The 23,196-nt window shown below is 42.1% G+C and overlaps 1 protein-coding gene across 21 annotated transcripts in view; it reads right to left on the bottom strand.

The window, feature by feature from the left end:
- TENM2 (teneurin transmembrane protein 2) overlaps positions 1-23,196 on the bottom strand; it is a 1,520,094-nt gene that overhangs the window by 240,107 nt on the left and 1,256,791 nt on the right. For all 21 annotated transcript variants that reach the window (XM_039484033.1, XM_039484034.1, XM_039484029.1 and 18 more), the window contains one exon: positions 19,094-19,328. In XM_039484033.1, coding sequence (XP_039339967.1) covers positions 19,094-19,328 — 235 coding nt within the window. The remainder of the gene's footprint in view (positions 1-19,093; positions 19,329-23,196) is intronic.

The raw sequence follows: 23,196 nt of genomic DNA, 5'->3' as shown, positions 1-23,196 counted from the left end.
CCCACCCAAGGGCATAAGGGGCTGTGCAGGCCGATGACTCTCCAGTTCCTTCTCTTACCATGAATTTAATAGGATTCGAAGCAGAGGAGATGGGTAGTGGAATGAAGATAGGGACTGGACAATTTGAAGAATTTCTAGTACAGCTAAGTAACCTCCATTTCTTCTTTGAGTGATGGTTCTTATGTGTATTCCACATGTGGGAGATTAACAAGCTGTGGTCAAACAGAAGGCGGATGCAAAATATTTATATACTAGGTCGCAGAAGTAGTAGCTGATTGTGATACTGCTATAGAAGATTGGACCAAAAGTAATGCATTGTGATGGTGTACAAGGAGCTCCAGATAGCTGCTTTACGTATCTCTAGTAGAGGCACATCTCTCAAATATGCAGCAGGGGCTGCTTGCACTCTGGTGGAATGAGCCCTCACCCCCTCTGGTGGAGGGGAGAACAGGATGTGAGCTAGCTGATAACAAAGGATAATACAGACAGAGATCCATTTTGAAAGTTTCTGTGCAGATATAACTTGACCCCTTGATCTCTCTGCTATGGAAACAAGTAAGTTAGGCATCTTTCTAACGACTTTTGTTCTTGGCAGATAAAAGGCCAGTGCCCTTTAGATGTTCAGAGAATACAACTTCCTATCTTCTTCCAAGGTATATGGTTTAGGAAAATATATCAGCAAGTGGGTGGCTTGACTGATATGAAACTCTAACTATAGAGATGATTTTTGGGTGGGGGTGTTCTCTGCTCTGCTCTTTTATTTATGGAAGATAGTATATGGCGTATCCTCCAAGAGTACCCCATGTTCACTGACTCGTCTGAGTGATGTAATGGCAATTAGAAAGGCCACTTTCATAAGCAGATGGGCCATAGAGCATAGAGCATGTGGCTAGAGGAGCAAAAGGAGGTCTGCTGAAAGACGATAGAGCACAATTGAATCCCACTGACATACAAACTTCACCAAGGATAGATTGCACCATTCTGGAACATCCAATGCCCATCCAAATACCAGGCTCTGAGCTTCAGTGGTTCTGGATTGGGATGCATGAAAGTGCCTTTTGCTGTCAAGAAGGTCCAGAAACAGGCAGATGTTTAGGGTGGACACAAACACCTAAGAGCTTTAGTAGATCCGTAAACCAGAACTGTCTTAGCCAGTTGGGCACAATAAAGATGGCCCCAGCTCTGTTTTGGTGGATTTTCTGTAGATCCTGTGGTATTAACTGAATGGAAGGGAAGGCATACCTCAGGCGATCCTTTCACAATAGTAGGAAGGCATCTCCCATTGAACCCTTGACAAGGGCTACACTGGAGCAGTATAGGAGACGTTCCTTGTTCACCTGTCGGGTGGAAAGGTCCCTGGATGGCACTCTCCCTGGGGTGAAGACTTCATCAAGAACTGAATCATGAATCTCCCATCTGTGGTTCATTGAAAAATGTCTGCTGAGACTACTAGGGAGTTCCGCACTCCTAAGTAGTAAGTATACTACTGAAAGGGTTACGTGATAGTGGATGAATCAATTCCACAGACTGACTGCCTCTATACAAAGAGGGAAGGATCTTGTTCCCCCTGCTTGTTTATATAGAAGATAGTTGTCATATTGTCCAACATTATTTGGACGTCAGGAAAGGAATCCACACCCAAATTTTCTCTGGGTTTGTCTACCAGAGAAGAGAGTCCATAACCTCGGATGGAACTGTTACTTTGTTGTTGATGTTGCTGCTCTCTGGTAAGTATACAGACAGAAGCCAGGCTTGTAGACAACAAAAATGGATTCTGGCAAATGGCATTATGTGTGTGCATGAGCCATGTAGCTGAGGGGAGAAAAAGAAATTCTGACTGAAGTCTGGGGTCTGATAGTTACCTGGCATATGAGATCACCCATGGCCTGAAACCTCTCAAAAGGTAGATAAGCTCTTGCTGTGGATGAGTCCAATGTCACGTCTATGAAGCTTATGGACCTCGTGGGAGTCAATGAGGATTTCTTGTGTTGATGCAAACACCTAGGGAAGGCAGTAGACTCAACAGGAATCAGGTTGCCTGTTTGACTTCTTCATAGGATCTGCCCGTCAGAATCCAATTGTTGAGGTGCTGCCAAGATGGTGAATCCCTTTCTTCTCATCCGAGCTACGATCAGTGAACAAAAAACTTCTGTAAAGACCTTGGGTGCTGTGGGTGTGTAGCAGGGTGGTTACCCGCTCCTGCCCTGAGGGGTTAAAGCCAGCCTGCAGAGGGCTGGGGCTGTGGAAGGAAAGAGCTGGGTTGATTGGGGGAAGCAGCTGCAGCTGGGCTATGCCCCAATCAGAGCCCAGCTGGCCCTATAAAGAGGCTGGGAGCCAGGAGCTTGGGAGTCTCTCTCTGTTTGTAGAGGGAGATGGGCCTGGCTGCAGGGAGCTGGACATAAGGTACCTGGGTGAAGCAGGGCTGGGGAAAGGCAGAGGAGAGCTGGGGAGCTCTAGCCTGGAAAGCCCCAGGCTGCGGCCTAGCGTTGGGCTAATAGGTACTGGGGGTTGCAGAGGGCAGCCCAGGGGTAGGCCAAGGCAGCAGGTCCAAACCCAACCTTGCCAGTGATGAGTGGGCTGATACTGCAGTCTGCCTCAGGGCGTGGGGCTAGACAATGACTGGCAGTAGCCATATACTGAGGCAAGGTGGGGATAAAGGGTGGGGGTTTCCCTGGGATGGGGAGACACAGTTAAAGGGGCACCGGCGTCCTGGGAGGGACACGGGGGCCAGTTGCTGGAAGGCGGATCACCGGCCTGCAGAGGGTGCTCTGGAGCTGGAACCGAGCTAATTCCCAGGAGTCACCAGCAGGAGGCGCCGCAGGGGTGAGTCCAGCCCATCTACAGGGTGTTACAAAGGGGAGGACTCCGAATTGGTGCCTCCAAATTGGTAATGGTCTTGACCAAAGAGGATCCCAAGTTACCTTCCGTGGGATGGGTAAATGTCTTTGCATCTTTCATGCTGAGGGAATTATTGATGACATGTATGTAGGAGTTTAGCTTTTGGATGAATATGTTCAGCTGATGTAGGTCAAGAATTGGCCTCCATCCCTTGCTCTTTTGGGGGATCAAGAAGTAAGGCCTGGTCTACACTGGGAGGGTGGGGTTGAACTAAGGTACGCGACTTCAGCTACACGAATAGCGTAGCTGAAGTCGAACTACCTTAGTTCAACTGACTTACCCGTCCTGACGCCGCGGGATCAAAGTCCGCGGCTCCCCCGTTGACTCCGCCACCGCCGTTCGCGGTGGTGGAGTTCCGGAGTCGACGGGAGCGCGTCCGGAGTTCGAACTATCGCGTCTAGATTAGACGCGATAGTTTGAACTCCGAGAAGTCGAACGTCACCCGTCAACCCGGCGGGTAAGTATGGACCTACCCTAAGGGAAATAGAACCCTTTCCCCTGATGATGAGGTGGAAACCTTTCTATTGCTCCCCAGAGGAGAAGCAAGTCCACCTTCCTGGTGGAGAATCTCCTTGTGACAGTGGTCCCTGAACAGGAACTGGAAAGGGGGTTTGTGGGTGGGAGTTGCCAGAATAACTGCTGTGAATAACTTCCAGTACCAATGTATTGGTAGTTAGGTCCCTCCAGTTGCAGGCAAATTGGGTAAGGGCAGCTTCCAATATAATCTGAGGAGGGGAATGATGTGTCATCAATAAAGGGACATGGATCTCAACAGTCACATCAAAATAAAACTCTTTGGCTGAGGGTTAGAGTCAAATGTGGTGGTGGATGTTGCAGAGGCTATGCTCCTGGGCCTATAAACCTTTTGTCTTTTACATGATGGTCCCTGATGACACTGATGATAAAAAGGGCTGAGGAGGTGATCTCCCACTATGCCCTGTTTGTGATGTTTTCTCTTGAAGACAGGGATATAGACAGAGAATCTGTATTCTCATGGAACAGATTGATTGTATCAAAGGGTAGGTCCTGGATGGTACTCCGCACCTTTCTAGGGAAACCTGAGGATTTTAACCATGAGTCTCTCCTCCTAACAATGGCTGTAGCCATTTCCCTGGACACAGTATCCACAGCATCCACTGTGGTGTGGAGGAAAGTTCTGGCCACCATGAATTTGCCCTCATGAATTAAAGCCTGGAAGTGGGCTCTATCCTCTTCCAGGAGCTTGTCCTTAAAATCTAGAAACTTGGTACTGATTCTGGCTGTCTAGGGTAGGGCTCCCATGACCCCCAGTAGTGCCAGTGGGATGGATCAACAAGCAGTTGCTAAGCCAGTCATGTCTTGTCAGAGGCAGAGATTCTGATCTTCTAGGGCTTCTGTCTGGGGCTGTCTCTTCCTGGTACTACCGAGACTCCTGAGGAGCTTCTGACTCACTGGAAGAAAAGGCGGGAACCTGGCCTACCAATGGAACTGACAGTACCGGTGGCTGGCAGATGGGATGGGAGAACAACTCTGCATCCTTGGAATAGCCTCTTTTTCTGAAGTAACAATGTTCCAGAATAGAGACAGTCCTGCTAGAAGGGGTGAACGAGGACAGGGTCAGCAAAAATGTTCTCCAGAGAGACGTAGGTCTCAGACTACCCTGGGACGTGGGGAGATTGGTGGAGCTGTCTGATCCAGAGCATCCCTGGTCACAGAGAAAATTGTATCCAACAGGGCCACATTGTTATAGACACCATGTCAGCTCTAGATGTGGAAGGGAGCTCCAGAGGCTGTTTATCCTTAGCCATAGCCAATGGAACTGGTGCCAAACTGGGTGGATCCATACCGTTGCATACCACTGTCTCTTGCCAAGAAGATGTACTCAGACCTAAGTCTTTAGTGCCCCCATGAGTACACTCTCCCAACTTTGATGGTGTCAGGGAGGGAGCCTCTCTCTTCATGGCAGTCTTCACTGAAGATGGTTTGTCCCTACGCCTATGAAGGTGCCCCTTACTTTCATGGGAAACCTTCTCTTTAGGCTCAGAAGTCTTAGCCTCCATTCCTGAGCTCATGCTTGGAGGGGTGCCTCCCGTGATGTATTGGGCGGGCCTCTGCCTGGATCTGACTGGGGTCTCATTGCCTTCCCCATCAGGTATTTCTTAAGTCTCAGTTCCCGACCCTCACAAGTTCTGGGGGGAAAGGAGTGGCATATGTTGCACTTGGCTGAGATGTGAGCCTCACCCAGGCAACAGAGGCAGTGTTGATGTTAATCACTCACAGAAAATGAGCAAGGGCAGAAAACAGTTTTTGAAATCTGGAACCATGGGCATAATCCCAGTGTTCTTGGAGGAGGTAGGGATTCCCTGGGGTGGGAAAAAGGGGAAACAACTACACTATACTATTTACAGAAATGATACAGTATAAAGGAGCCAAGGAAACCAAAGATTCTGACTCAGACCATGTGGCAATAAAACGGAACTGGAGAGGCACTTGCCCATACTGCCCTTATGCCCTCGGTTTAGAGCCTGAAGAGAGCTATGGTGCATTGCAGACCAATGGACACCACTTGCAAAAAAATTCTGGATTCGGTGTGCCTGTGAACCCAAGTGAGGAATACACATAGGTATGTTCACTTGAAGAACTAGGATGCAGTGAGGACTGTGACATGCTGGGTCTCATTAAAGAACATTTAAAAATCTTCTTTATGCATTTCAAATTGGTGGTTGTAATCTCTGAAATTTTCACTGGTCTGAGATCTGGCTGATTGTCTCTCACTCTTCCCATTTATTAGTTAAGATTGGACAGCAGGCTCTTGTTGTCAGGTTCCGGGGCAGAACTGTGCAGGACTTGGCAGCCAAGTTTACACAGCAGAGGATCTTTGCTGCCTGTGGAAGTCTGCTGTTCTGGTGGTGCCTTCATGGCTTGTTGGTTTAGATAAACAAGTCAGCTTGTTTGGTTTAGATATTGGAACGTTTTAAAAAAATATGCTTTGTTCTGATTGGTTTATTCAAATAACTTGGTTTCTAATAAAAGCTTGGTGGCAGAAATGGCCACTCCATTAATGAAGTACATAAATACATATATTTCAGAGCAAAAATGTCACCTTGATAAGAAAGGCTAAAAAAAAGCTTGGATCATTGACTCTGGTCCCCAGTGTTTTTCAGGGCTAGACTGTTACATGCAGCAAATACCACATCTTTAGCATTCATAGTGAAGGTGAGGGGCACATCTGTGATTACATGGAAGTAGATCCTGATTTAGGAAAGGATTTTAGATCCTGATGCAGCAGATACTGAGTTTATTATGCAAATCTGTGTATGTGTGGGTAGTGATAGTCACACCAGACTTTCCTTTGCAGAGCTGATCCTCAGAGTAGAAACACTGTGTCTGCTGGCAGCAATGCAACAATGCTTTGTAAGTGGAGATACTTGTAATGGATAAAGATACATAGGAAGTCTACTTAAACATAGACAAGAAAAACAACAAATAAATATTAAATTACTCTTTTCATCAAGACAAAGGATCTTCAGAAAACAATCCCTACTCCAATACCTTCTTTATGACAACCTCCCAGGGACAACCCCCAGTATAAATATGGAAAAACTCCACTGATTTCAATGGAGTTACTCTGGATTTACATGGGATAAACTGAAAGGAGAATCAGGGTCACGTCAGGTCTGAATCTGATCTCTTTTACACCAATGTAAAGTAGGAGAAAATTCATTGAAATCGATGTAATTACACCAGAGTAAAAACAGTGTGAAGATAATTAGGCTCATAATCCTCAAGTGACATATTCTGCTCTCATTTATACTATTGTATATCCAAAGTAATTTAACAGAGAGCAACTGAGTTATTTCAGATTTATACTGGTGTACTGGCAGCAGGATTTTGTCCCCAAGACTGTACCCACTGTGCCATGAGTTCTGGCTCTTATCACCTTGAAAACATGTATTATGATAACTTTAAAATAATTTATTACTTTTGAGAGCACCTCCACAGGTGCAATATCAAACCTCAACTCAGATCGATGTTCCTGCTAACTGCATCACTATAATAAATACACTGTAGATTAGGAAAGTTGGTCAACCTATAATCACACACAGTCAACTGTGGCTTGGTTCACAAGTGCATGATGCAATGTCACTGCACTCTTCTCATCTGCTCTGCCCTCCTAAGAGGCAGATTGCTAGAAAGAATTCAACAAACAGGAACAACTGACAGGGATATAGGATGGAGAAGATACCAAATACTCTGATTTTTGCACTCACCAGTCATTTAGCACTTTAAAACAACAATGCAGCCCTTCCTTTTTGTGGGAAGTTAGTTACAAACAAAACAAAACAAACCCACAAAAGATTTTTTAAAGCAGATTACAACCTGGATCTGTCAATTCCAAAAGTGTCCACTGAAACTGTGATTCTGCTCTGAAAAATGACACTGCAGTGTTCCATGTTTATTTGTATTTCACTGACTACGTATCAGATTTACTCAGTGTAAAGATTTTGTCCATATGCCCCCGCAGAGCTGTGATGTTTGCCACTTCCCCGCAACCTGCTCCTCCTACTGCCCTCCTACACAGGAGCATTCCCTCTCCATGAACCTCATCAGGGCTTTATTCTTCTCAATGAGCCCTACACATGGCCTGTATTGTCCCCATGTGCCTTCTTGGTATGCTCCCAGTACCTGCTATGCTCTTTTACTCCCCAGCTACATTCAGCTTTTAAAACTTGAATGTGGTATGGAAGTATGGCAAGGTCCAAAGATGTGGGGAGCACTGTAGCTATATGTGAAAGGGCATGGTGTCTTTGGATGGGGTCCTGGGGAACAGTACTGTGGGGAGGTTTGGATGAAACCTCAAGAGAGCAGAGGGCTTTAGGGGAGAATAGGGATTTGTGTGAGACTGGAAGGAGCCATGATGGGTGTATGGGGTTATGGTGGGGGAGAGGGGAATCTGAGCTACCTAAAAGGTGATGGGGAAAGGGGGGGGGGGTCTTGCGTTCAGAAGGGGGCCTTGGGAAGAGACGTAGAGGGGAGAGGAATTCTACTCTGACGAACCACCTATTTGTTTCCAGTCAGAGAAGAACTGAGCTGGGGGGGGGAAACACAGAAGCATCAGGAACCCCTTCATAGGTTCCCTGCACAGCTGCAGGATACCCCCCACCTCACCAATCACATCACATAACAGACCACATGTTTCACTTTGAAATGTCAAAAGTGGTCTGTGTGCAGGATGTTATCAGAATAAGTATGCATGAAGTCTGTGGGGATTGCGGTTGTAAATTAGAGGAACAAAAAGAAATGTGAGAAAAATGGTGGGGGTTTTTTTTTTAAACAAGTTTAAGTATTTCTTTAGCAAAAGTATGTTACTATTTATCTATATATAGATAAGATAGATGTAAATATCCGTGACACTTAGATACTGCATGCACATAGAGTGACCAGATAGCAAGTGTGAAAAATCAGGATGGGGTAGGGGGTAATTGGCACCTATATAAGAAAAAGCCCCAAATATCAAGACTATACAATCAGGACATCTGGTCACCCCACATGCACAACACAATTTATATAAAACACATACTATAGGTATATACTGAGAGACACATTTGCATTTAAAAAAGGACTAAAATCCCTCCATATAGAAGTTAATTGTCCTATGAAGAATTAGTTTGTCAAAGAGACTAATTCAACCATTAAAGTGTCAGATGGAGGGATTTTAGTCCTATTGTAAATGCAATCCCTCTCTCAGTATATACCTATAATATGTGTTTTATATATATTGTGTTTGAACATGCAGTACCTGTCATTCCTATTATATACCTACACAAACAGGCACCATATGCGTAAACACACACACACAAACACACCACTATCTCCTCTGTACATATAAACCCACGCCACTGACGCAAACAGGACAAAACTTGTGAGAACATGCTATTTCAGTATGTTTCTTGGCCTGCAGCACATAATCAATATGCAAGGAACTGCACGGTTTAGTAGCCAAGAAAATGCCATTACGCAAGGAACCAATCATTTAGAATCAACACATAAATATTGTTATGACACTTAACATCCACTCAAGTAGATTCTGAAGCCTCTCAGCAGCAACCAAGTTTCCAATGAAGCATTATCTAAAACCAGCACACCAGTCCTTGAAAGGCTCACGGTTTCTTAAATGCTGGGTTCCCTAGGCCCCTAAGGCAAAGCTTTTTAAAAATGCAAGTGTTAAGGCAGGCTGTCATGCATGTTGCCTTAAGTACCAGAATAACCTGTCACTGCCATCTTGAAACTCTTAACAAAGACACAGTTGGACACACAGAAGCACAGTAATTGAAAGCTGCCTGACAGGAAGGTAGTATGTTAGACTGAAAGGCAGGTGCCAGCCTTTAGGGCACCTTATTCTGTCACAGCATTAAACAGAACATAAAAGGGGCTATGTGCAGGAGGCTTCAGTTAAAAGTAACTAAAGCAGGTAGAGAAAAAGAAAACATCAGTACAGTACAATGGCTGCATTATCATCATATTGTTTAATGAGTGGCAACACTTTTTCAGAGGATAAAGTTCACATTCTAAAGCAAAACAAGTCATTGGGTACAGGGAGGGAGAGGTGAGCTTGAAGTTTACACAGCGTACCAGTGCCATGTCTGCAGCTGGACGTGTCTTCATCTAGTCAACAAGACACCAATAGCTTGATCCTACCCTAAGAAAGGCAAGAGTGAATTGCCACATATTGCAACTTGTAAAATCTGCAACGGCATTGAGTTGACACAGTATATGACAAAGTGCTTTAATACACAGGCCCTTGTTAAAAATAAAAATAATCAGTGAGAATAACTTCAGATGTGAACATGCCACAAGAAAATTGGCTAGTAACGTGCATGTGTACTTGCACTAGATAGAATCAGAACTGCTCCACTGTGTGTCATAGAACCAATACCTCCAATAGCTACGGGGAGTTCTCCTTTAGCTGAAATAATAGTAGCCTGTCCCTTTGAAAAGGAAAGATTTGGTTTTATCTGCTGCAAAGTTCCACGTGGCCATAGTGTGCAGACACGCACAACTGTTCACATCCCTTTTACTCAGATTCTTCCTTGAATTACAAAACATCTCAACAATAGAGCTATCCACATAAAATAACCTTACAATCAGAGACTATATTTAAATGTTACAAGGATAAAAGCCTAAATCAGGCCAATTAATCAAGGATGAAAAACAACAATATTTTAATAACAAATCTTAAACATGCTCGCTTCTTGCCCCAAAGTGGATTCCACCGTTGGTTTTTCATGTCCCAATCTTTACGAACTAGAATGAGAACAAAGGCTGAATGCAGAAATCTTGCCTTCTAACAGCTAGAACATCTCTATCATTATTTGGAACTTCTCTCTTAAAGGGGTGCTTTTGCCAGTGTGCCCCCTTCTCCCTTTTCTGGTAATCAAAGAGTCTACATTCGTTAGATTAACCTAGAACTACTTTGGTCTGCTAAACTGACCTTTCTAAAATGTTTCTGCACTTCGCCCAAGTATTTGTCCCAAAGGCCTATAAACTGCTTGAAGATGCTTTTGGGCAAAGCGCATACTAACCTCAGGTTCTCTAACATGCTTCATTCATTTATTTATTAACTTATTTAGATAGGCCCAGAAGGCACATGGCAGCTGCCTAGGTGCACAAGAAGTCTACCCAGCTTCCATCTGGCAATGAGGTGACTGAAGGATCTGCTCCCTGACCACAGGCCATCAAAGAGGAAAAGAGTGTAATACACCCATTGCCTCGCTCCCATCCCAAACCAGCCAGACATTCAAGGGGAAATGTACCGTACCCTATGAATGGGCATAGCAGCAGCTGCTCTCTCTGTGTGCTCAGACCTCACTCAGACATAATCCCTCCTGGAAATGCCTGTAGGTGGTGCAGGTGGACACTGCCTTTAGTATGGAGCACCATGGAATGAGCACCATGGAAACACCTTGAGCCCTTCTTAATTATATTATTTAACTCAAGGTGTTTCCATGGTGCTCATTGTCTTCATATCTGTCTGTCCTCCTGAAAACACACATGCTTCATGCTCATAGAGGTTCCTACAGATTTGTTTCCATCAGCAATGGCACCTATGGGCATATTGCTTACAGTAATACCAGCACAAATATACCTGCCTTCTGTTATTTTGACATTCACTTAGGGCTCTGATTCTTCATGGCCTGGGTAATCATTTATCTCTGTCCTAAAGGAGTGCAAAAGACAACCCAAACTGCAAAGAATTGTTGAAACTAGACACTAGAGTTCTGACACAACAACTGCCACATTGGTTCAGACCAGTGGCCTACCAGTCACCAACAGTGTCCAGCACCAAATGCTTCACAAAAAAGTGCAAAAGACTGTAAATTATTGTGAGATACTTTGCCTCCAGGGAACATTTCCTCCTAAACTCCAATAGGCAGAGGTTGGATCATGAGCATCTGAAAATGTTATGAAGAGCTTATATATGGGGGATTGTATAACAGGAAGCCTTTGACCAAATGACCCAGTGACCTGCTTTCCTTTGATCATACTTAGTTCCATTATTCAGAAAATGGGGAAAGAATATCAGTCATAATTGTATTTCCCAAACTGCTAACAAGAGTCCTTCATTTTTCCTCTATTTAATTACTACTAATTATTTGACAATACTTGTGAAGTACAACTGGAATCTGCAAGTGGATTTTAAGGAACTTTAAAGTATCACTCAGACTAGAAATCTTGGTCTCTAGAATTTCCAAAGGGTGCCCCTGAAGAACACAGGTGAAGACTAGCTAGTTTGCACAATGTATAGTCTCTGAAAACTGCCAAGGATAGGACTTGAACTCACAGTGAGTAAGAACAGCTCAGGTTCAGGGAATCACAGAACCCTAGTCTTTTCGCACATGCATATTTCAGTCTTTGAGGTGTGTCAGTTGAGCTCCTGCTGACCTGGAGTTCCAGACTTCACCCATAACAACTTTATCAATATTGACAGGTTTCAGAGTAGCAGCCGTGCTAGTCTGTATCCGCAAAAAGAACAGGAGTACTTGTGGCACCTTAGAGACTAACAAATTTATTTCAGCATAAGCTTTCGTGGGCTACAGCTCACTTCTTCGGATGCTTATGCTGAAATAAATTTGTTAGTCTCTAAGGTGCCACAAGTACTCCTGTTCTTTTATCAATATTGTTTCCCCAAAAGGGCAATGCATATCATGCACTAGTTGAGATAAGATTGGGGAGGATTATAACCATCCTTTGAGCCTCAAATGTGGGTGCGCACACACATAAAATGTTAGAAGAACCGGATGATTTTGTAAACAGCTGATTTGTAAGGGGGAGGAGAGGCTGAATCTTTACTCAAATGACCTCAAATTTGGACCACTAACCTTACACCATACCCCAATATAGCGTGACAGATTTAAAGACAATCCAAGTTCAAATGTAGATTTTAGACTCCATAGAATTGTTGCCTTGTCAACAGCAAGCGACTCTCCACCTTAACTGCAGCAGAGCTGCCACTCTGTCATAATGTTCCCTGAAGCCTACAGACAGCTCCCTACCAACAATCCCAAATATACAGTATATAGAAGTGAACAACAAAATATATGCAACCCATAGAATGGATGGAATCAGTCAAAAATATTCTTGTAATGAAGAAGAATGGGCCTAATTTCTATTGCTATTTAAAATTTTTCCTTTCTTTCTGAACTAAGCATTGCTAATTACAGTGATGCAGGCTTAATTCATAGCAATATAAATAACATCAGGCATAAGAACTAGCATTAGGTATAATGCAATCTCAGACAAATATCCTTTCAAAGAAAATCTATAATAGCTCTTGGGTTACCCTCATTTATGAGCCATTATGCCTTTGACTGGCATCTGCAAATGGCCCCGTGTGAAGTTTCCATAACAAAGACGACTATTACAGTGCAGGAAATGATGTAAACTTTCACTGTAAAGTGATAGTGCTCTCACTGTGTGCGCCTATAAAGAATCCCTCAAAAGTGTTTCAACCTTTAAAGTTGAAACTGCTTCTCTGGCCATATCAAAATGATGAAAATCATATCTGAATGTTCAAAGTTAGCATTCTCATTATTCAATCTCATAAAGAGTACTGATTGGGGAAGCAATAAATGAACACCTCTTAACTGGAAAATGTGGATCCCAGCGCTTTTTCAAAGGAGGGGAAGACCATCTGAAACAGACTGCAGGAGAATAATAAAAGTTAAAGAGCATTAAACTGCAGCTCTGAGCTTAAAGGTAAAGCAGCTCAGTATTCTAGAAATGAACCTTAGAGGCAGCATCTTGATGTGTCATGGTAGTGTACTCATGTGGTTTTAGTTAAGGATATATTAGCTCTTCCATTAGATACCTCAGCTATTTTAAAGAAGATGTAATGACTTATTCTGGCCTAAAATTTCACACACTCCTCTTAAGAGCAAGGTGTGTGCATGCAATGACTGTAGCAAGGAAGGTTATGTGGGGAGACTGCATCAAATTTACTTAAATAATAATAATTTGAGTGATTTTTCAGTGTACATTTAAAACTATGTATTTTACCAGTGTATATTTTTTTTTCTTTTGCATATATGTTAAAGAGCTATGATTAAGAAAACCCAAACTGAAACATATGCCATATGCCATAATCCCCATAATGATCTAATCACATTGGACATATTTTATTTATTTATAACTCAGCTCCGTCCCAAACTAGTCTCATAAAACAACAACAAAATAAAACAAAAAATGAAAACAAACAAAACCTCACAACACTGAAATAAGATCCAAGTAGTAAAGACTGATATTTAAAAATTATCTGCAGCACCGTTCAATGGACTACAGGATTTGTAAGGAGGGAGTGGAGAGATGGGTTTCCAAAGGCCACAACAGAGGAGAAAGGAGAGCAGTCTTCTTTGGAGCAAAGGATACCCCAGATTTACATTGCAACACTCAGCTACAGCCTCCATTCAGATTTATAACTTTATTCTGTGCCTTCCATACTCAGACACGGTGGTGTTTGGAATCTAAACTGATATCTGAATTTTGTGTCTCTAACGTAATTTTTTCCTGTTAAATAGCTATGTTCCTATTCACTGAATTTCATAGCCAGAAATAACAACGAGGAGTACTTGTGACACCTTAGATACTATCAAATTTATTTGGGCATAAGCTTTCGTGGGCTAAACCCCACTTTATCAGATGCATGGAGTGGAAAATACAGAGGAAGATATATATAACAGTACATGAAAAGATGGGAGTTGCCTTACCAAGTGGGGGGTCGAGACAATTCAATTAAAGTGGGTTATTATCAACAGGATGAAATGTGATAGTTGGTAATGTGCATTTTGGTGTGGAGCAGAATTTACTCAAGATAACTGAAAACAGGGACAGCTCCAGGGTTTTTGCTGCCCCAAGCAGCAATCTGCAGCTCTACCACTGCCGCTTCAGTCTTTGGCGGCTGGTCCTTCGCTCCGAGAGGGAGTGAGGGACCCGCCGCCCCTCACCGTTGGCCGCCCCAAGCAGCTGCTTGCTGGGCTGGTGCCTGGAGCCGGCCCTGACTGAAAAGCTAAAAAAGTAAGAGTTGTAAAACTCTCCTCCCTCTCAAATACACAGCATAGATTGTAAATGGTGACTTTGCCTATTGAGCAGCTCCAATATTGAGATTAATAAGCTGACAAGTTTCAAGGAAGACTAAGAAAACTGCAAAATTAAAGTGCATTGCAACGTGAAGAGCCAGTGGCTTGGTGGGATCAGTGCAATGCAGCAAGGTAAAGCTATAAAATAAAGACTGAACTGAAAGGGCAACATAAAGGTCTCATTCGTTTCTGCATTGCCTCTAATAAGAATTTAGAGGCCACATTAGTTTTGGAACATGGGTAAGAATTACAGACTCATCTTGAAAGTTACAGATGGATTTGGTTCTGCAGGTATCAATTTTAGTAAAAACTTACTAGAAATCATAAAAAGGAAAAAAACACCCTTTCCTGGGTTAATATTCTTATAATGGAGTTTATCATCAAGACCTGTCAGCTATTTAATCTGAGATAGTAAGAAAAATCAATCATGGGACAACTTTGCAATAATCTTCGAGCATAGCACAGTGAGAATGTTTTCTACAATCTTGATGCTTTGTTGTGAAAAGCCTGTGTGTATCAATGACTTCAATTCATAACCCCCGAATATCCTATATCAGCTAAGAATACTGCATTAGCAAACTGATCTTTTGTTTTCAAGGTGAATTTGTGAGTTGCTGGAGATTTTATTTTAAAAAAAAATTCTAGTATCTATCACCTATAATTAAACTGACATGGGCTGCTAGGCGCACAATTGGAAAATAAGGCTGTTGACAAGTCCTGTGAAATTTTATCTTGTTAATTCTGTAAGACTCCTTAGCAATCAAATGCAGCCTATATATCATACAGATGTAAATCAACACATAAATATACATATGCCAATATACATATTTCACTTTTTTCTCTGTTGTCCCTGTCTTGTGCCTGAGAGGTGCAGACATCTTGTACACCGAAGGTGCAATCCTAAAAAACCCTTCCTTACGTAGTTAGTCACATTGATCCCAAAAAACGTGAGTAAGGATTAACTGTGCTAAGGTTGCAGGATTGTGTACCCTAGACAACAAATATATTTTAGTGGTTACAGCGGAGAACTGGGATCACATTTTGTCTTCCTTGCTCTGCCACTCATCCCTGACATCTAACACTCTCAGAATAACATCCCTTGGGCTCCTAGCTCATGACCAATATGAATTCAGAAAAAGCACTATGAAATTCTCCCCAAGTATGTAGTGGTTGGTAAATTGGGAGAATTTAAAACTTGGTTCAGCATGGTTATATGTTCCAAGTATTTTTGTATTGAAGAGCAACAGTTTACACTCCAGAAGAGTTCTTAAAAAGAGTTCTTAAATATCTCCCTTTGCATTCTAGCCTCAGACAGTGAATTACCGGGCAGGATCAGGCCATTCCAAAGAGGACTCTAATTTTTATCTAGACAGTTCTCAGTAATAGATGCCAGATCCATTTTACTATGTAAGATCAAGTTCCACATAGTAGCTGATTTATTCTCAACAGATCTGGCAATTAAGAAAAGTGTCTTGGCAGTTGGTCAAAATATTCTTATCTGTTACAACTTTCTTAGTAAAAGAAATCAGCACCAGAACCATCATCTCCAATTTTCAGTTTGGTCACCTGAAACTTCTGATAACCCTCACTCCCCACTGGCTTTTGTGCTCAGCTTCTCCACAGCATCCCTGGCCCATATCAGAGTCTTAGTGGGGCAGAATAATATTAAGTAGAGGTACAGAATATCTTTAAAAGCAGCAAAGAGTCTTGTGGCACCTTATAGACTAACAGACGTTTTGGAGCATGAGCTTTCGTGGGTGAATACCCACTTTGTTGGATGCAGAATATCTAAAGAATATCTTTAGTGAGTCTCAGAATAGGTCAAAATCCATAGAGTCTAGAAGATGAACACAATAGTATAATATTCCTTGGATCCTGAAATGGCAAATATTAAAGCCCCTGATAATACATATAAACAAAGTTAAATGCATTCCTTTTTATCCTCCACATCAACTGCCTGGTTTGGCCCTCAGATCTACCTGTGTCACTGCCACAAAACCAACAAGAGCAGAGCAAGCATAACTGAGGGTAGACCTGCTCCCCAACTCCCCAATACTAGTCTTCTCCAGAACAAATCATTGCAGTATAGCCACTCTGACTAACGGACCGTAACAGCTCCACACTCTAGATTCAGCATAAAACCAAACCACACTCACTCCCAGGCAGTTTATGTAGCCACTATCCAGCAATAAAGTCCAGCAATAAAGACTGACCTCTAGAGCTCCACAAAAAGAAGCCAATCTTAAACCAATCTCTAGCTATTAGAGATCAGGACAAGACCAAAGGAGAGGGAGGAATAGGGGCTGATTATCTCATATCTGCTTACTGCAGGGTTCTAGCACCTTCTGCTGAAGCATTTGGTACTGGCCACAGCCAGAGACTGAAGAAGATGGATCTTGGCCTGATCCAGTATGGCAATTCCTGTATTCTTAGAAAGGTTCCAATTCACATCAAATCCCAACAGCCATGGCTGCCCTTCAAACCAAAACCATGGATGAGAGACACCAGGTGGAAAACAATCCAACTTCTCAACCAACTATTAACTTATGCAAACATGGGTGTGCAAGTACATCCCACCACCAATCCACTTTCCCATCTGCTCCATTCTTTTATTTCATAGCATTACTGTAGTGAGGCAGAGTGGGTTCCCTCTGACCTGGAGAGCAAGAAACCACTACACTCCCCCTGGTGAGTGGGGCTAAATCTGCCCCCATCCCTCCAGAAGTCCTGGGGCAGGACAGGAAGTATAAAGTGAGAGCCCTGCAGCTCAGCTGGTGCTGAAGACTGGAGGGAGCAGACATCTCTTCCAGGATCCCAGACTTGGCCCTAAGTGGAGCTGTGCCCTGCAATTGGAGGAGGCAGGCAAGTGCCCTGAGGAGCTGTGGGTACTGCTGGTTGACGAGTAACCAGAGGGGACACAGGATCTTTGGACTCTGGAGCCCCCCTATGCCCAGCTTTTGCTGCCAGAGAGTGAGTCAGCGAGTTTTGGCAGGATCCCCATTGACCCAGTGGCAGGATTCCCTGGAACTGTTAGGGCCCTGGGCTGGAAGAAGGGTGGGCCCAGGTCCCCTTACTGCCAACCCAATCTCTGGAGTGGCAGCCTACTCACCTTAGGCCAGATAGCTTGTGCTTGCCTGCTTTTGCTCTGCCCCAGCCAGGAAGCTGGGCCATAGACAATCTGCTGTCTGCCTCTGCCAGAAGGCTCTTGGCTAAAGACTCCTTGGGCTCTGCCCCACCCATAGGGCCAGAGCTTCCTTATAGACTGCCAATTATAGACAATTGCTGTCTGTCCCAGGCAGAAGGCTGTGGGCTAAAGACTGTTTGCACTTTGCCCCCTACACCCCAGAGGGCCAGAGCTTCCCCATAGACTGATTACTACCCACCTGTAGTGAGGTGGAGTGGCCTCTCTCCCCATTCGAGAGTGAGAGATGCTACAATTACATTTACCAAAATGTATAAAGTACAATAACTTTCTAATCTATTCGTGTGGGCTCCCAGCAATTGCAGATACAAGATACGTGCTTTATGACGCCATCAGATAGTCCCGTATGTTTCAATAACAAGCCTGCCCACTCGAAAGATAGGAGTGGGCAGAAAGAGCAGTGGGTTGGTGCCAGTGCTCAGATGTATCACCACAGTTGCTAGTCCTAATTTCTGTGAGACCAGCATCTCTTGATACTTAAAGACAAGTTAGAATTAAGATGGAAAAAAATGACAATGAAACTGAATGCTTAGAAATGCAGTATGTCAGAAAACTTCTTTTTGTATTGATTTATTTTGGCAATCATAACTGCTGCACTTTTTCTTCTTTCTTTCTTCTTTTTTTTTAATACATAACAGTGTGCCCCACAGGCATCAAGCTGCTAGTGTGTACGGGAGGGATTAAAGTGAGTCTGCATGTTGGATGAAATATAAATTAAAATTATACTTCTGTCAATCCTGAATCAGGGATTGTTTCTAAAGGTCTCCCAAAACGCTAAATTTCAAATGAGTCTTCATTTACTACTGCAGGATAGGCCAAATGCATAATTTATTAGTGTCAGTCAATATACCCTTATAAGTAAGTTCTCCCTGAGCTTTGGAGTAAAAATATGTTATGCTAATTCTATTAGTTAGGTACACAAGAGCTGTCTGAATGAACAAACAAGTATTAAAACAAGAGACATGAACAAAGAGATGTCTAACTGTCCATTTGCAAATGCCAAGTAAATAAGAGGTGTTCTAAACTAAATATATATTTATGTTGTGTTAGGTAAAAGATGAATTGACATAAAGTCAATAAAATATATCTCTTTTCTTTTAACCAAATTCACATGTATTTTCTTAGCTGTTCTTTTTCAATGCAGTTGATTTTATACATGCTTATATAACATTGGAGTACTTTCAGTATAAGACAGCCTTGAGTTTCCAAGTCTCAATTAACTAAAAATACCTGCTATCTGAAACATGTGCTGTAAATTCCCTCAATCGTATGAAATCTCATTTATCCACGCTTATTCAATGTCCCCATGACATTCAGATAATTGAGATTATACTGTGTATTTTTAGTGCAGTCCTACTGAAGACCATTCCTTGTGACCTACCTGGTCTCAAGTGGAACATTGCTATTGAGTACCCAGCTGTCTTGAAGTTGCACAGACTCAGGAGTGGTGGCCAAGTCATTTGGTGCAGGAGCTGGTGCATGGATCTGGTTCCGCCGATTTGTGAGAGAGTTCCTATTGAGGGAGTTGGCAGAGGAATGATGATGAGACAGTGTATGATTGTGAGGTGGTGGGAGAGGTGGTCTCAGTGTTGACTGGCTGTGGTGATTTGAAGGGCCTGCAAGAAAAAAGAGAAATAGTCATCAACATTTGTTGATGGCAGGTTTTTTTTTTTTTGCCCAATAGCTTCAACAAGCCTCAGGCCTTTTGAAAATTTACCCGTTACAGCACAGGTTCAGTTAGATAATGATGGTAAAATGACACTGGGAAGTTCCATACTTAATCTCTCTTTAAAATCACCAGGGAAGGAGCCTGATTCTTCTTTCACTTATGCTGGTTTTACACCAGTACAGGGAGAAGAGATCAGGCCTCAAATAAGTACATTTTACAATGAAAAAGATGGACCAAATCCTTCACGTACTTCAATGGGATCAGGCTTTGGCCCAATTTTTCTAACTGGCAGTACCACAAACTCTGTGAAATCTGAAAATTATGCTGCTATTCCTCCTTCTCTCACTGGAATGTGGCTAACAATGTCGTTGACGATGAATAAGGGATGGGGGAAAATAAATCTAGCTCATTCGCCCAGGATTGAGATGGCTTTGCCTTGATAATAGGAATACAAACTTGTTTTAGTCAGTAAGTAAGCAGATAAAATTCAGAAATACACAGGAAGACAATATAATGGCCGAGAAAGTATCATTTAAATATAGTCACTTTTCTAACCATAAGCACATAATGATAAACAAGCTTATTTAATGAAATTCCATATGTTCTGGCAATTTTAAATTTTTAATAAAACTAATGAAAGAGATGAAAAATACAAGTTAATCCACAAGTAAGTGGATTAACTGCATGTCTTAATCATTACATTAATTTGTAGTTTTCTAGTGAACAATAATTAGAAAAAGTAACTAACAAAATTACAATTATACTGATGTATGTTTGTTTTTAGACACTATGAAGCACATTGTGCATTTAATGACTCAAACAATATAAGAAAATATCACTGAGGAAAATATTTACAGCCAGATTGATCTATTTTCACATGGAACTACGAAGTATCGCAAATATACTCTTCTCAATTAATTGTAAATTAATTAAGTTAAACATTTTCAAACTTGGGTGCCTAAAGTTAAACTCCTAGATAAGTGACTTGTTTTCCAGAGCTTCTCATCACCTGTTCAAAGGGTGCTAAGCACTTCCGAAAATCAGCCCACATAGCCAGAAGCCTAAATATGAATTTGAGAGCTTCGTTTTAGGCATTTAAGTTTGAAAATTATGGCCAGAACACACTGCCTATTCAAAGTCAGAATCTGGCCAATGGTCTGCAATTATGCAAGAGAGAGAGAGAGAGAGTAAAAGGGACCCTCTTTCCATGATCAGCTTGTACAGGTGACATCCAGAATCCTGAAACTTGGGGTCTTTGTGTGCAAGAGGAAATGCTAACACCACCAATGGCACAAGGCAACCCACAGGTGACAGTGGTAAATTCATGCTTCTTCCCTCCTTTCTCTCCATCTTACAGAGTGCATTCTGCTATAGAGTGCAAAGTGACCTCTCCTGATTGGATTCTCAAAGCACTCTGCCTGTAGGCGTGGTTTAACCTAACATACTATTATACATCAAACGCTTAATCTACACACCTGTCCTCTGCAGACAGGATTTTTGGGAGCTGGCACTCTTGCTGCACTGCCACACAAGAACCACCTCACTCAAGATTGCATAACTAGGGGAGGGGGTGGGGAATATTGTCCTTCGGAGAGAAATGTTGATTTTCCTACGTATTTTTGTGGCCCTTAGAGACCACAGTGATGGGCAGATGAGACAGAAACAAATGGGTACGTTTTATTGTAACTACTTGTGTAAGCAAAAAGTTGCCCTATGAGGAGACTCTTTAAAAAGTGACTAACAAAAAGAAATCCTATACTTCACAAGGTACTGTAAGCTGCTAGATACAGTCTCTTAAGAAATGGAAATAGCATACAGCATATCCTAAATAGCATATAGCATATGTTCTCATTTTTATCTTACCAGAATGTCTATTACTTTGGACTGGTGCATCCCAAACCTTGCAGTTCATCACGTGTGCTGTCTGCCCTATTCATTCTGCCCTACATATTTTTAAAATGCTTCATCCTTCCAGTAGTAGGCTGAAGGAGTGGTTTAACCTAACATACTATTATACATCAAACGCTTAATCTACACACCGTGCTCTAGGTCCTTGTACACTTCTTGGAAAGGAGACAGAGTCAGACACAGAAGGAAGACAATGTATTTGGATAATATCCAAGTACAGATGAGCCCAGTGGAACTATTTTCCCAAAGTCTGAATTTTGGCATTGAACAAAACATGTTAATTTGGATTTCAGTAAATGGATTGTTGTGAGTGATAAAATGCAAATACAACCACTTATTTATTAAGTTACTTCAGGAAGCCCAATGTTTCATATGTTCTGCAATCAACCTATGTTCTGAAGCAGCATCTCTTTTTCGTATACTAATCTGTGTACTTTCTCAACAATCTCTCATAATACTGTAGGTCTAGTTCACATCTATAAAAGGAAACAAAGTTAATACCTTCTTTTTGGTGTGTGCTAGTTTTAAATGACTAAGGATATTTTAGATACGTTATTACATGGTACATTCATAATGACTCAGATTCATGAAAGCACTTAAGAACACGCTTAAATCTATCTCTAGTCAGGACAGCACTTAAATGTATGTTTAGTTTTAAGTACGTGCTCAGGTCCCATTGACTTTATGAAACACTTAACTGCTTGTCTGAATAGGAATGGACTTAATCACTTAAACTGTTTAAAACAGTTCCCTTAGTTTTGTGTGGCAGGGGAAGATAAACATGGAAAAGATAGATATAACTATGTGCAGTGTTTTGCTGTAAAATTCAGTTTTGAGACATATAGCCTTGCCAGCTGCAACAGAGAATCTATGAACCTTGCAAATTTTCAGCCACAATATTAGAGGCGTCTTTTTTTTTAAATCAGTCAATAGTTAAGTCAATACAGCAATACTAATAAAAACAATTTCTACAAGACTGCAAGATTAAGGAGGCAACAGGTTGAGTTCAAGTTCCCAAGAATACATTTAATTTAGTTCAAGTATATTATTTAAATACAAAACTATATACATTGTTGTTTACAGCTATACTAAGGAATTGACTTGATACTGCAGCTGTTAAATCTCAAAACGTTTATTTATATCAAATCAAAAACATTGTAACACACAGTACAAAACAATCAAATAAGTAACTAAATTAAATGTGTATTTGTAAGCTTAAATGTCCCAGAGAGAGAGACCTGCTTTTTCACAGAGCTGGACCAAAACTGGACCCGGGGTTTTGAACACCCCAGAACTTTGCAGAGACTCAAAATCTGCATTTGGAAATAAACGTCTCCACTTTACTGCATAGGCACATTGTTGAAGCTAGTAGTAACCATTGCAACAACAGCTGTGACGTTCTTAGTCTTGGAACTTCAAGGAGGGGTATCACTCTTCATGTAATCAAGAATCAGCAGCTTGAAGGATTGGTACACTGTATCTTTCAATATGTGATGCTCAGTGGTTTCTTGCTATTGCCACAGCAGTTGGAAGCCTAAAGGTGACAAATAACTTGATGAGCTACAAATAACTGTGTAGTGGGGAGGGATTTTTTTTTTAAATACAGCAGCTACAAGTATATTGGTTTGCTTTGGAAAAAGAAGAGCTGTGAGAATTATGCCGCTCCTCAAATATTACATCAATTAGGGGGTATATGTACTATTCAAAATCAGGTGTTTTGATGATGGGTGGGGAAGGGTTGTTTAGATCACCTTGATCAATCAGTCCTTCAGCCCTCATATAGATTGTGCTGATCACAACACGTCTTCCATTCTTCTCATATCCTGGCCTTCCTTCTCCATGTGTGGTCATGTCTTTTCACAGTAAAATCTTCCCATCTCTTTGGAGGTCAGCCGAGTAGTTGTTTC

The sequence above is a fragment of the Mauremys reevesii genome, linkage group 8 (assembly GCF_016161935.1).
Source record: "Mauremys reevesii isolate NIE-2019 linkage group 8, ASM1616193v1, whole genome shotgun sequence".
Lineage (NCBI taxonomy): Eukaryota > Metazoa > Chordata > Testudines > Geoemydidae > Mauremys > Mauremys reevesii.
The sequence above is the reverse complement of the archived record's forward strand: the minus strand, read 5'-3'. Positions and strand labels throughout refer to the sequence as shown.